The sequence below is a fragment of the Antennarius striatus genome, chromosome 12 (assembly GCF_040054535.1).
Source record: "Antennarius striatus isolate MH-2024 chromosome 12, ASM4005453v1, whole genome shotgun sequence".
NCBI classification, from domain to species: Eukaryota; Metazoa; Chordata; class Actinopteri; order Lophiiformes; family Antennariidae; genus Antennarius; species Antennarius striatus.
Window position 1 is genome coordinate 21,227,012 of NC_090787.1, and position 15,003 is coordinate 21,242,014.

Below are 15,003 nucleotides of genomic sequence, written 5' to 3' on the forward strand. Positions count from 1 at the left end.
ACCTCTGACTGAGTAGAAGCTATTAATGAAATGCAGAACATTTATTTATTGCAGGGCAGTGCAAAATATAGTGACTGTTTAAGAGATCGAATCGACTCTATAAGTGAAAACGTGACTGCATTGAACATATGTAAAACTGGACATATGAGTTTTCGACACTTTTAGCAAAGCAGTTTGCTTGAATGGGAAATTTTTTGCAGAATAATCCTAGATAGAAAAGACACGACATACCATTGATGTGACAGCTACTTTTCATGAGAAATTTGCAAATGGTTTTAGAGTTTTTCTCTGGAAAATAACATTTTACAGCCTGATGTCTATGAGACAAAATGAATAACGTTCTGTTAAAGGGATGCGTTTGAGTAACAGTCGTCACTATGCAATTAAACAGGTTAAAACTGATATAAAATCTGAATAAACAGTTGTGTGAAGAATATACTTTATGATAGAGTTGAATTTTTGATTAAAAAAAATTGAAATTATAATTTTTTTTTACTAAAAATGAGACATAATATTTCTAATAACACGCTGACTGGCGGACAGGCAGCGACTCTCCTCCTCAGGGCTCCGCTCTGTGTTTTCTGTCCGACCGGACGTGAACGCGTCCCGACAGCAAAGATGGCGGCTGAGCGGCAGTGAGCCTCCTTCGTAATGAGTGACTACAGTCACTGTATCTACAGAGTTTATTTCTGACTAGTGAAAACGAGTGCATGCTAAGACACTCGTGTGGTGAGAGAAATGTGAGGCTTCAACCGGAGTGTTTTCCCACCGAGTTCGCTTCTACAGCTCCAGAGTTTCCGCCGTAGCGCTTAGCGTGTAGCTAGCTAGCCTCCGTCACTAAAATGGCTCCAGTGCAGATCGGACCCGACGGGCAGCTCGTCCCGCTCGGAGGGCCGGTTGTATCGGGCCCACAGCCGCCGCCGCCTGGGGCCCCGGCCACACAGGGAGTCCGATTGAGCCTGCTGATAGAATTTCTTCTCCAAAGGACCTACCATGAAATCACCCTGCTGGCGGAGCTGTAAGTCAGTCTACTTGGTGGCGCTAGGCCGCAGCCGTTGAGCTAACCAGCTAATGCTAACAAACACAGCCTCCATCCACATGTAAACAAAATGTAAAAGAGCCATTCAATAGAATGTCACTGTCATTTTAACGCCGGGCTTTAACGGATCTAATGTGCAACTTAAGCAGCTCCTGTTTGAAATCCTTAAGATATAACTTTGGTTTGGATGATCATGTTGTAGCTGCACAGAGAACAGTTAATCCATGTGTTAACTGTCACCATGTGAGCCACCACATGGGGTTTGGGCAGGTATTAGGATAAAGCAAATCACTAACTAAATGTTTCATCTTTTAGACTTCCAAGGAAAACCGATATGGAAAGGTATGTCTCTTTGAATTCATTATTAACATGATATCCATCCAGTCCTTTCTGTTTCTAAGTTTTGTATCATTTTACATCACGTTTACTCTCCAGGAAAATTGAGATTGTCCAGTTCGCCAGTCGAACTCGGCAGCTCTTTGTGCGTCTGCTGGCGTTGGTGAAATGGGCCAGCAATGCAGGGAAGGTAGAGAAGTGTGCGGTATGTTGGCTGTAATTCTATCACCGTAATATCACTGCATACACTCAGATATTATGTGCTGTAAATTGCCTTGTGGTTACCAGACACTGATGTCTTTACACCAGATGATCTCCAGCTTCCTGGACCAGCAGACCATTCTGTTTGTGGATACAGCAGATAGACTGGCGTCGCTGGCGAGAGACGCCCTTGTACACGCTCGTTTACCCAGCTTTGCCATCCCATTTGCTATTGATGTTCTCACCACAGGGTCATATCCACGCTTACCTACATGTATACGAGTAAGTGTGCTAACGTCATGTATAATGATGTACTCCATGAAAAAAAACAGCTTTGTATCTTGAAATGCTTGTGTTTCATTTGTGCTGAATATCTTTTTCTATTTGTGTAGGATAAAATCATTCCTCCTGACCCCATCACTAAGTCAGAGAAGCAGACCACCCTGAGCCAGCTCAATCAAATTCTACAACACCGCCTTGTCACCACAGACTTACCGCCCCAGCTGGCAAACCTCACAGTTGGTAAGTAGAATATGTAATGACTGGTTTAATGATAGACATTGTGATCATTCAGAGTTTGGGTTCAGCATTATTGAAAATGAGGAAACGTATCCTTGGAATGGTTTCCGTTTGTGTGCATTTGAAGCTAATGGCCGTGTGAAGTTTCGTGTGGAAGGGGAGTTTGAGGCTACCCTGACTGTGATGGGAGATGACCCTGATATCCCCTGGAGGTTGCTGAAGCTGGATATTCTGGTTGAAGACAAGGAAACCGGAGGTAAGGCGCACACTCATACACTCTACTGCACACTACAGTGGGTACATTAAACATTTTTTACCATTCGCTGTCAACCAGTAGTGTGTCACCCCATTACCACTCTTCATTTGTGCCCCTTTCTGTCTCTGTACTGACAGATGGGCGAGCGTTGGTCCACAGCTTGCAGGTGAACTTCATCCACGAGTTGGTCCAGGCACGTCTGTGTGCAGATGAGAAGCCCCTCCAGGATATGTACAACTGCCTGCGTATCCTTTTTCTGCTTCTGTGTATTTGTACACACATGCATTTTCTTTATGACTTGCATAAAAAATGAATTGGCTTTAATCCCAGTATGATGTAAAGTGCTGCAGTAGGGAGGCATCGGAGCATGGATTGAGTGGTCAGTCACACACTCAGCACTCTAAGGAGAAACACATCTGTAGGATTGCATTCTTCTTAATCCCTTTTTTTTCAATCGTTCTCAAACCATCCAACTGGTTATTCCTGAAGGATAAAGGGAAATTCTGTTTGCAACCGGTTAGTTATACAGGTCACACAGGATGGAATTCATTGGGGGCTTCCATTGCAGTACTACAAAATTTTGATTTTGGAAAATTGTAACCAAATTCTAGTTTTAACTCGGTGCTATTAGAACTGCTTGGATATTTGGCATGATGAAGGCCAGTTGTGTCAAACACACCAGACTAATGCTGATGAAGGGTCTTCATTGCTGTCATGCAGCGTGAGCTCTGTGTCAAAAGTTCAAGCTCCATCACCCATCAGTTTGTAGAACAACCTAAAGAGAAAATCAAAAGCTTGTTAGAATTCATATCAAAGACCATAATCAAGCGTGCTTGTGAAGGCTGCATGTTCTTCTCACCATGCTAAATAGAACACATCTCCTCTGTCTTTTCTCCACAAGCACTGGCTGTGCAGCTCACAATGTGAGGGGTAGTCTGCTGGGCACAGGTCTCCTTTTACCAGCGTAGTGACTTTGTGTTTTAAAGATACGTGTGTGTGTGTGTGTGCTTTGAATGTTGATCTAAAGATGTGGTACTTTCATTTGTGATAGTTTCCCACGTGGTTTTCTTTAATCACATTGTGTCCAGACTCCTTCTGTCTGTCGCTGCAGCTGGAGGTGCTCCACTCTCAGACGCTGATGCTTATTAGAGAGCGATGGGGAGACTTAGTGCAGGAAGAGAGATATGTACCTGCAAAATACCTCACACTCGCTGTGTGGAAGTAAGGCTTTATGAATTCTCCTAAAAACTCCTGTACCAGAACAAAATGTTGAGGGAAAAAAACCAACTTACAAACTTTGATAAATGAGCCCTTAAAATGATGGAATGTTTTTGTAAAGTCTAATTTTTCTGTGTTTCTCCAGCCAGCAGGTTTTAGGTAGGAAAACAGGTACAGCGTCGGTACATAAAGTCACCATAAAGATTGATGAATCAGACGTATCGAGGCCTCTGCAGATATCCCATGAGCCCCCTCTCCCTGTCTGTGACTCAAAATTAATGGAAAGAGCTATGAAGGTAAGGAAGATCCATGTTTCCAATGCAGTATAAAAAATACAACTGTATGGCTTACGGAACAAACCTCACGCTGCTTGTTTTCTCAACCTTTTTCTTTTTCTCTTCAGATCGACCATCTGTCAGTGGAGAAACTTCTGATTGACAGTGTGCACGCACGTTCCCATCAGAAGCTGCAGGAGCTGAAAGCCATTCTGAAGGGCAGCAATCCCTGTGACAATTGTAAGTATTTACCTTCTCATGAGCTAAATCCAAACAGTGAAGGTTAGTTCCAGTTCAGATGCACAGAAAGTCAGTGTTGTTCACGCCAGCAGACATGACCTTGTGCCTGTCAGTCAGTAACAGCCGTTGGAAAACAAGGCATTGTTTAGGAGGCAGAAGACATCATTTTAACCTGGAAAAACCCTGTGGTTAAAGTTCCCCCAGCTCACAGAGATCTCTTCTGTCAGAGTTGATAATGGTGTTATTCACTCTCATGTGCTTGTTTATTCCAGCGTTCATTGAGACGGCTCTGCCCACGCTGGTTATTCCTATACTTGAGCCCTGTGGCCGCTCGGAGTGCTTACACATTTTTGTGGACCTGCACTCCGGAATGTTCCAGCCCATGTTGTATGGGTTAGGTAAGTAATGTCAAACATTAACGTTTGTTTTGTGTGTCAGTACTAGTAATGCTCTTCTTTAATGTGCTCATATTGTGATCTGGGTTCATTTTACAGTAAAGGACTGAGCTTTTCCACCAGTAATACAGATAAATGATGGACAGTTATGCTTTTTACGTGGCGTGAATTTAAATGTTTAGTATAATTGGCTGTGATGGACAGATTAGAGACAGTACCACTGAAAAGAAGACAGGAAGTAGAGCTGGGGGTGGAGGAAATGAAGATGGTGAGGATGTTGGTAAAAAAGGTGATGAGGATGGAGCTACCAGGAAAGAGGAAGACCAAAATGGATGGATGTAGTGAAGAAGACATGAGGGCAGTTGTTGTTAGGAGGATGCAGAAGATAGTATGACACACTAGTGACCCCTTACGGGACACGCCCAAAGGAGAAGAAGTGTAATTGGCTCTGTAAGCGTAAAGATCTTGTTGTCTCTCTAGATCAATCTATGCTGGATGACATTGAAAAGACCATCAATGATGATATGAAGCGGATCACGTCTTGGCTCCAGCAGCTGAAGTAAGTTCACCTTTTCAGTTTTCCAAACAGAAGCCTGTCAAAACCAGCTACGGTACATTCATTTGGTAGCAGCTGTAGGTCGTAACACTCAGCTACGTAGGTGCTGTGACTGGCCTGTGGACTCTCTGGTGAGGACTTTGATGGCTATGAAGTCTTCTTTCTTTGTGTTCAGGTTCTGGTTGGGGGAGCAGCGCTGTCGACAGTCTGTGAAGCATCTTCCCACTCTGTGTACCGACGTCCTTCACCTGTCCAACTCCGACACACACCCCGTTGGCAGCTTGTCTAAACACAAACTGTTCATTAAACTCACACGTCTTCCACAGTACTACATTGTGAGTTTGTCAATCAATATATCCTTAAAGTTTGTGGGTGTGTGTGTGTGTACGTTTTTCATCTTCATCTTCCTCCCTTGTCCATAGGTGGTGGAAATGCACGAAGTGCCTAGCAGTCCCACGACGCTACAGTACAGGTACTCCTTCCTGTCCGTGTCGCAGCTGGAGGGAGATGATGGACCTGTGTGTGCACAACTCCTGCAGCATTTCAAACCCAACCTCGAACAACTCGTTCAGGATACGGCAGCAGGGAGAGGGGTCCGGCTGGGGTCCAAGAGAAAGGTCATTGTTTCATTAGTTAACACTCACGTGTTCATGTAAGTCACACATGTCAAACTCAAGGCCCGGGGGCCAAATGTGGCCCTCCCCATCATTTTATGTGGCCTGCGAGAGTACAAAAGGTCAGAGTGTCTCAAAATAAACAGGTCAAAAGTGTACTGCATTTCCCATAATGCAGTAATTCAGCCCATTTTATCTCTAACAAAACCATTTTGAACAAACTTAATGTCCTAACTTGTGTCTGATGTTATTTTTCTTTATTGATTGATAGTTTGATCCTTGGTTGATGGAGTTCTGTGGGTTTAATAACCTGACAAATTAAAAGGATTTATGTTAGAACAGAGAAACAGACAAACAGATTTTTCTGTCTAACTGTTATGTAATAAGTAATAAATTCAGAGTTATTTAACATTAAGGAGTATTTACATATAACATTACATTTATGTTACATTTAGTTACATTTATTAGCTCTGGCCCTTTGAGGACAGCCGTTATGCTGATGTGACCCTTGGTGAAAATGAATTTGACACCCCTGATGTAAATGATGAGTACACTATATTTAGTGATTATAAATGACATATTCTGCAATGATAATAATGTGACAATATTAATATAAATTGTTCTGCCTCCGAGGTAGTTTGTGTTTACACTCCAATATAATACAACCTTGTAACGTGAAGCTTTTGCGAGACAAACACACACGTTGGCTGATCGATTTCTTTCTTTGTAGATGTCGGGGGATCAGGGGGATCCAGAGCCGAAAAAGCCGAAGCGATCTGGAGAAATGTGTGCCTTCAACAAAGAGCTGGCTCACGTCGTAGCAATGTGTGACACCAACATGCCTTTCGTTGGTCTCAGAACAGAGGTGAGTCACAATGTAGAACCTTTGCATCCCTCATAGACATTAGTGTTAGATGTGTCGGTAAATGTCTCGCACTGCAGCTCATGTTTTTCTGGCTAATGTGTCACTGAGCAGCTGGCCAATATGGAGATCCCAAACCAGGGCGTCCAAGTGGAGGGAGATGGCAGCAGCCATGCGATCCGTCTGCTGAAGTAAGATACACAAACGCATGAATCAACTTCCTGCGTGCACACACACTGACAGCCAGCAGCTAGTACGATACAGTTGGTTCGTACCACCATGGACAAGCTGTTGTCGTGTTTATCCTGAAGGATTCCTCCTTGTAGCGGTGTTGGAGAGGAGACGAGGAGAGCTCTAGAGCGGTCTCTACTGGACTGCACCTTCAGGCTGCAGGGCAGGAACAACAGAACCTGGGTGGCTGAGCTGGTGTTAGCCAACTGTCCTCTCAACAGCACACACAGCAAAGAGCAAGGTACACATCACCGAAGTGATCCAACATTTAAGAGCAAACATTCACCAACTGAATGAATTTATTTTCACTGAATTTGCTGGAAAATGTAAGAATTTAAGAATCTTTTGTTAACTATTCAGGATAGTTACTTTACATTAGTTAAACGTTCACATATAAAAAATATTGTAGCTGTATTTCGGGACCCTGACTGCACACAGACTGATTGTGTGCGCTGTTGCATCTTCAAAGGTTTATTCTGAGGCATTAAAAACTTCAGGTTTCTTGTGTAACTGTGGTTTTCTGAGCAGCGTGAGCGAGCGCCTCACTTTGGGAATGCCCTCAGCTTGACCTCATCAGAAGCTCCTATTGCATTCTGCCAGCCAGGATTGGTTGGAACTAAGCATGTCACCATCAGAGAGGGGTTAGACTCCCCTCTATAAAGGGGCCTGACATTATGCTGCCCGTCATACAAAGAAACATTACCTCTTCCTCGTGATGACTGAGGAATGGCGGTGTGGTCAGACTCTCACTCATGCTACTTAGAGAACCGGTCTTTCAGATGCAGACTCAGAAAAGCTGCGTCAAGCAGAACAGTGACTTGTGCACTAATGTTTTTTGCTTTAGTGAGACCACAAACATATTTCCTTCTGTAATAACAACAAAACAACATTGAGAAAGAGTTTTGTATGGCAATATTATTTTTTTTATAAATATATGACTACGTGCAACATCTCTGAGCTCCTTCTTGTTGCTATGGTGATGGACAGGCTGACAGATGAGGTTAGACAGGAATCTCCATGGACTATGATGTTTGCAGGTGACATTGTGATCTGTAGTGAGAGCAGGGAACAGGTGGAGGAGAAGCTAGAGAGGTGGAGGTTTGTCCTGGAAAGGAGAGGAATGAAGGTTAGCCGCAGTAAGACAGAGTACATGTGTGTGAATGAGAGGGACCCAAGTGGAAGAGTGAGGTTACAGGGAGAAGAGATCAAGAAGGTGGAGGATTTGAAGTACTTAGGGTCAACAGTCCAGAGCAATGGAGAGTGTGGAAAAGAGGTGAAGAAGCGTGTCCAGGCAGGATGGAACGGGATAGAGGAAAGTGTCAGGTGTGATGTGTGATAGAAGAGTTTCAGCTAAAATGAAAGGAAAGGTGTACAAAACTGTGGTGAGACCAGCGGTGTTGTTTGGTCTAGAGACAGTGTCCCTGAGGAAAAGACAGGAGACAGAGCTGGAGGTAGCAGAGATGAAGATGCTGAGGTTCTCTCTGGGAGTGACCAGGATGGATAGGATCAGGAATGAGTACATCAGAGGGACAGCACATGTTAGAGGTTCTGGAGATAAAGTCAGAGAGGCCAGACTGAGATGGTTTGGACATGTCCAGAGGAGAGATAGTGAATATATTGGTAGAAGGATGCTGAGTTCTGAACTGCCAGGCAGGAGGCCTAGAGGAAGACCAAAGAGGAGGTTTATGGATGTAATGAGGGAAGACATGAAGGTAGTTGGTGTGAGAGAAGAGGATGAGAAGACAGGGTTAGATGGAGGACACTGATTGGCTGTGGAGACCCCTGAAGGGAAAAGCCCAAAGGAAAAGAAGAACTACGTGCAACATCTACATTTGACAAAAACAGGGTTTGTTTTGCTGTCGCAGCAATAGCAAGTCTAGTGGGCTCCTCAGCAGATGTTGAGTTTGATTCAGCTTCAACATCTTGTATTATATTATATAATACAAGATCTTGTATTATAGTATATATTATTTAAAATATGGTTTTCATGTTAAACGCAAAATGATGTCCTGTGTTCACCCCTACCAGCGTCTACGCGGCATGTTTATCTGACCTATGAGAACCCGCTGTCGGAGCCGGTGGGCGGGCGTAAAGTGGTAGAGATGTTCCTCAATGACTGGAGCGCCATCAATCAGCTCTACCAGTGTGTTCTCCACTTCTCTCGTGCCCTGCCAGGTACGTGTTTGGTCATCTGCAAAGGAGAAAACCTCTTACATGTTACGGTTTAATGTAACTGAGTGGATTTCTGAATATATGATGAAGCTGATAAATCTACTTTCAAATACACAAAAATGTAAGTTTGGTCTTGCACAGTATTTTCCGTACTATAAGACGCACTGGGCTATAAGGTGCACTGTCGGTTTTTGACAAAATTAAAGGCTTTTATAGTGCGGAAAATACTGCATTTCATAATCACCGGGAAGGAAGTTGTTTATTTGTCCACAGAACGAAACACTGATCTAATCCAGCTTTCTGTTGGGACTTGTCCGACCCCCAGACTTGCCTTCTTACCTGAGCCTGTTCTCAGAAGTGCGGCTGTATAACTACCGTAAGCTGGTGTTGTGTTACGGCTCCACCAAGGGTAGCTCCGTCACCATCCAGTGGAACTCCAGCAGCCAGCGCTTCCATCTGGCCTTGGGCACCGTGGGGCCAAACTCCGGCTGCTCCAACTGCCACAACATCATCCTCCATCAGCTCCAAGAGATGTTCAACAAGAGTCCAAATGTGATGCAGCTGCTGCAGGTACACAAAACTGGAAACAACACATTTGATCAATTCTTCATTTGGACAGTCAGTAAGGTTGTCATAAATGTGTTCAGGTAACCGTAATGATGAGGCTACCTGGTCTCAATGCAGCGATCACTGTACCTTAAATCCTGCACCGTGTACTTCAGTGTGAGTGTGTTTGGTGGCTGATGTGTGTATCGTCTTCTTCAGGTGCTCTCTGACACACAAGCCCCTTTGAATGCAATCAACAAGCTCCCAACAGTCCCCATGCTGGGCCTGACACAGCGCACCAACACGGCGTACCAGTGCTTCTCCATCTTACCCCAGTCAGCCACACACATCCGCCTGGCATTCCGAAACATGTACTGCATCGACATCTACTGCCGCAGCCGTGGTGTGGTGGCCATCAGAGACGGAGCCTACAGCCTCTTTGACAACACTAAGATTGTAGAGGGCTTCTACCCCGCCCCCGGACTAAAGGTACACCAGACTGGAAGGCATTATGTGGTAGCATTGGGGAAATGAGGATTCTTTCTGAAAATAATGCTGCACATACATCATGAAACTATTTGATGTCTGAATGTTAGAATCCAGGAATATCTTGAGGAAATTTCTTCAGATCTGACACTGTTTGTCTTCGAGGATGAAGTGATCAGGTTCAGGCGGTTAGATGTCACAGCGACTGCATGTCTGACCCATTCTCACCTGGTATCTCAGGAACGTCTTGAGGGAATTCATTACATTTGGCACAAATGTCTGCCTTCATTAAAGATTTGTAATTCTGACATAACTTTTAGGACAAGAGTGTGAACTAGCAGCGCATTATATCTAAAAAGTCAACTTCACAGCAATATATTTCTGTCTGAGCGGTTTCTTGGAGGAATGCTGCCACAGAGCAGTAATTCTACTTCTGTCACTGTAGTTTTTGTATGGATTGATGATCCGTTAAGGTTATTTTGTTAGCTTTTTAGATTTTCTGGTGCTCTTATCCCAGACTATTCAGTTAAATTCTTTGAAATGGTCTGAAGAACTTGAAGGATATTTCCAAAGCACAGCTGAAATTAGTTGTAATACAGATTTTACCGTTATTAATTATGCATAGTTAATTAAATAATTATCCTCCCTTTTTTTAGACGTTCCTGAACATGTTTGTGGACAGTAATCAGGACGCTCGGAGACGCTCCGTCAATGAGGACGATAACCCGCCCTCACCAGTGCGCGTGGACGTGATGGACAGTCTGAACCAGCTACAGGCTCAGCAGCAGCCACAGATGAGAGGAGGTGCTGGGGGGGTTTACCCTCCTCTGACTTCACCGCCACCCAATTACCACACCAATGTAACCCCCTCACCATCCATGATGCCTACCCAGTCCCCAGGTAAGGGTGAGCTGGATGTGTTGTGTTTTTCCACTAAAGTGTGAGTGAGTGAACTCTGGTGTCGTCGTCATCTCAGCTCATCAGCCTTTAGTGTGGGATTAAGAGCGGCTCATCATTTCTGAACGCATCACATTATCGTCATCACCTGCCTGATGGAGAAGAGCTGCTCTGTGCCCGTTTTACGTTTGTGAAACCATGAGATGCTTTTCATGTGACATAAATACACATCAGTGCCCAGCGGGAACAAAGCATGACTTCAGTTCTGCTCCTCCCACCCCCCCCATCTCAGCCCACCAGCCAGAGGCTGCTGCCTCCCACCCTGCTTTAGCACGTGTGTACGAGCGTGTGTGTGTGTGTGTGTGTGTGTGAGGAGAACTTGTCAACCTCAAGAGTCTTGACGAGCCGTTTGGTATGTGTGTGTGCAGGGAACATCCATACCTCTGGCTCCCCTAGCGGAGCCCTGAGGGCGCCCTCCCCCTTCGGGCCCACCCCGTCTCCGTCCTCTCTGGGTATAGCCATGGGCCAGACCAGCTTTGCCAGTCCCCACGGTAAGCAGCAGGGTGGCCCTGAATGCTGGCCTGTTGGTGGGCGGATGCTGGAGCGGGCTGACCTGAACATACCCATAATGCACCTGTAGGCGTTAGCGGCCACTAATAGACGGCCACACAAAGGCCCGGCCATCAGACGGTGTTCATGGTGGAGTTTTTTATGGCTGTACTTTCATCCACCTGTAGGCGCTCTGGACCCCAGCTCTCCGTACGCCATGGTGTCCCCCAGCCACCGGGGCCAGTGGGCCGGCTCCCCCCAGGTCTCTGGGCCTTCTCCTGGAGCACGGATCCACGGCATGTCCCCCGGTAATCCATCGCTGCATTCACCCATCCCTGACCCCCACTCTCCTCGTGCTGGGACCAGTAAGTACCGTTTCCTCCGAGTGTGTCACTGGTGACAAAAGTCTGTCACACACAAGAGGTGGTACTTTAAATGATGTGCTCTGTCTTTGGTTCAGGTTCACAGGTCATGCCCACCAGTATGCCTCCACCTCGCAAGCTACCTCAGCGGCCCTGGGCTGCCTCCATTCCTACGATCCTCACCCACAATGCCTTGCATGTGCTTCTGCTCCCCTCACCCACTCCCTGCCTGGTGCCAGGCCTAGCGGGGAGCTACCTCTGCTCCCCGCTGGAGCGCTTCCTGGGTTCAGTCATCATGAGGCGGCACTTACAGAGGATCATCCAGCAGGAGCCCAATGTAAATATGGATCTCAGTATCTTCACGCTCTTAGAGGCCTGTTTCCCCTCACAGTATTCATGGTGTTTCTACCCCCCCCCCAGCTGTCCATTGTAAACTCTAATGAGCCGGGGGTGATCATGTTCAAGACGGATGTCCTCAAGTGTCGCGTGGCTCTCAACCCAAAGAACTACCAGACGCTGCAGCTCAAAGTCACCCCTGAGAACGCTGGTCCCTGGTCCCAGGAGGAGCTCCAGGTCCTGGAGAAGTTCTTTGAGACAAGGGTGGGTATACGGAGCAGAGCTTTAAACCCCACTTTATATGTCAGTGAAATAAAATACATCATTTTAAAATATTTGTGCAAAAATTGTTAACATTTTGGCCAGTAAATGGGAAATTTTATATATATATATATATAAAAATTTCAGTCTCATTAAAATCGCCCAAACGGTAACGCAACGTTGTTTTACATGCTGCAGCAAGGATTTAGTCTTACATTATCACCATGCCTCCGAAAAAGATGTAAAAAAACCACTGGTTGGTGCAGTGTCCACTGGAGAATATATGAATTCTTTACTTCTAAAACTGTTTTGTTGTTTTAATAATAACTACCAGGTATTAACATTTTGATGAAAATAACAATTTTAATCCTTTTTTTCTTTTTACTTAACAGTTGTGATGTTATAAATAAAATCATTAAAATTAACAGATTGTTTAGTTTTTATATTGTGCAATTGGTTAAACTCAATCCTTGCGTACGCTTCTACCGTATATTCTGTTATTGGTTTTGGGATGCATAAACGTCATGTTGGGATGCACACATTTTTGTTGAAGCGCATCCCAGGGATGCACTACTTTCTGGAGGTAAAATGAGCTCTATGTGTATGATGATCTAAATTTCTATGTTAAGTAATGTTGTCTTAAAGTTTTAAGATTTGACAGTCATCCTCTCTGTGGTGCTCTTGAACACCACCCATAGCAACAGTATCTGCACTCATGTCTTGTCCTCTTCCTAGGTTGCTGGTCCTCCATTCAAATACAACACTCTCAATGCTTTCACAAAGCTCCTGGGAGCTCCTACTAACATTCTGCGTGACTGTGTGCGCATCATGAAGCTGGAACTGGTAGGTAGCAGTCAGTTCTATGGGAATTCTCAGTGACGGTTTAAACATTAAATATGTGCTCACATTTTTGACTTAAATGATTAGAATTGCCTCTCTGAATCGAGGGTTGTAACACAATCTTGCCTTCCTCCTCAGTTCCCTGACCAGGCTGCACAACTCAAATGGAATGTCCAGTTCTGTCTCACCATCCCCCCCAGCGCCCCCCCGATCGCTCCTCCTGGAACCATCGCCGTGGTGCTCAAGTCCAAGATGCTTTTCTTTGTAGGTGTCAGCAGAGCCTCGCTGTTAGCTCTCCACATCAGAACATGTGGTCCATGTGTCCACACACACACACACACACACACACACACACACACACACACACACACACACACACACACACACACACACACACACACCTGACTGTCTGTGGTTGGTCTCTCCTCTCAGCTGCAGCTGACTCAGCGTATCCCGGTGCCCCAGGAGCCGGTGAGCATCATCGTGCCCATCGTGTACGACATGGCCACATGGCTCACCCAGCAGGCGGACATCCCCCGGCAGCACAGCTCCTCGGGGGCCGCAGCACTCATGGTCTCCAACATCCTGAAGAGGTTCAATGAGCTGCACCCCGCTAGACCCGGTGAGACGCTGTGTGATGTGTCTTTTAAAGCTTGTTGCTAAGTGCTTTTGCTAACGCTCACTATATTTTGCCTCTCCTTTAGGTGAGTGTACGATATTCGCCTCGGTGCACGAACTGATGGCCAACCTCACACTACCCCCCGGTACCCGTCAGTAAAAACCCCAAAGCTGGAGCCCTTACTGGAACCCAACGAGAGAGCCTTGGTGAACAGACACAGGTCCATCCATGAGCTCTAAGGAGAACCAGAGACGAACTGATGTCAGCATCCAGCACACGTCTGCTGCACCGCAGCCTGTGGGCCGCTGGCCGCACGTCAGCAGGGACAGAAATGAAGTCATGGACTCCAGCCCTGAGATTTATTGTTGGGGTATATCTCAAGTGTGGAATGGCAGTTGATGCAAAAAACAGAAATCTTATTTTTTTCCTCCAGATGCACTTGTAAACAAGATTCTCTATTCAAAATTAAGATTGTTTACAAAATATGTATATTGTTGTATATTTGAATTTTGAAAAAGAAGTAGTTGAGTTAGACTTTTGCAAGAGAATTTTTTTCATTTTAATTTCATTTTAATACCAGACCATAATTATAGCGTCAGGATATTTTATGTGACACAGCACACTATTTAAATGTCTTTTTGCTTTGTTTCCTCTGCGATATTATTTCAAACTTTCACTTTGGATACTGTAAAACTGACAGACTTTATAAGCCAGTTGTATTTTATTTAGACCACGCGGAGTCCTCATTGAAGGATTTGAGCCATCCTATAATAAACCAAGCCCAGAATTGGTTTGTGCCCTGATAATCTATCACTTGGCGGTACAGAAGTAGATCATTCAATGAAATGTGACGAGCGATATTGTACCTGAGCTGATGTCCTGCTTCAAACATTTGACGAAGCCAAAGTATAGAAGTTGTGCTGCATATATTTATGACATTGGAAAGTAAACGTCATTATGCAGAATGAACTCCGACTTTCATTATGTTAATTACTGTACAATGACTGTTCAACAGCTTTCATATCTTGCTGGTGGGTTCCTTGGCCTGTTCCACCCTTTAATACTTGGATGCCGTTCTTGTCCTTCATGCAGTGTTTCATCTTCTGTATGCTTTAGTTTATGCCATTGCCTGCATTTTTTTCTTTTAAAGTATTTCCTCTTAAGTCCCATCTCTGATTATTACTGATGCGTTA

At 45.0% G+C, this 15,003-nt stretch overlaps 1 protein-coding gene across 2 annotated transcripts; it reads left to right on the forward strand.

Moving 5' to 3' along the window:
* The first annotated feature begins 613 nt into the window (after positions 1-613).
* On the forward strand, positions 614-14,969 carry med14 (mediator complex subunit 14). 2 transcript variants are annotated; one of them, XM_068329907.1, is made up of 29 exons: positions 614-1,018; positions 1,355-1,381; positions 1,475-1,580; positions 1,685-1,858; positions 1,969-2,098; positions 2,223-2,351; positions 2,489-2,596; positions 3,440-3,572; positions 3,715-3,865; positions 3,973-4,084; positions 4,357-4,482; positions 4,960-5,038; positions 5,211-5,370; positions 5,458-5,652; positions 6,380-6,514; positions 6,626-6,702; positions 6,823-6,983; positions 8,771-8,917; positions 9,240-9,484; positions 9,680-9,949; positions 10,603-10,846; positions 11,272-11,394; positions 11,581-11,757; positions 11,853-12,091; positions 12,175-12,354; positions 13,087-13,194; positions 13,330-13,455; positions 13,624-13,813; positions 13,896-14,969. In XM_068329907.1, exons 1-29 carry the CDS (start codon positions 843-845, stop codon positions 13,967-13,969), a joined length of 4,302 nt encoding a protein of 1,433 aa, XP_068186008.1. In that variant the 5' UTR covers positions 614-842; the 3' UTR covers positions 13,970-14,969. The 2 variants fall into 2 exon arrangements, with proteins under 2 accessions (XP_068186008.1, XP_068186009.1); XM_068329908.1 differs by lacking the exon at positions 11,272-11,394.
* The last annotated feature ends 34 nt before the right edge of the window (positions 14,970-15,003 follow it).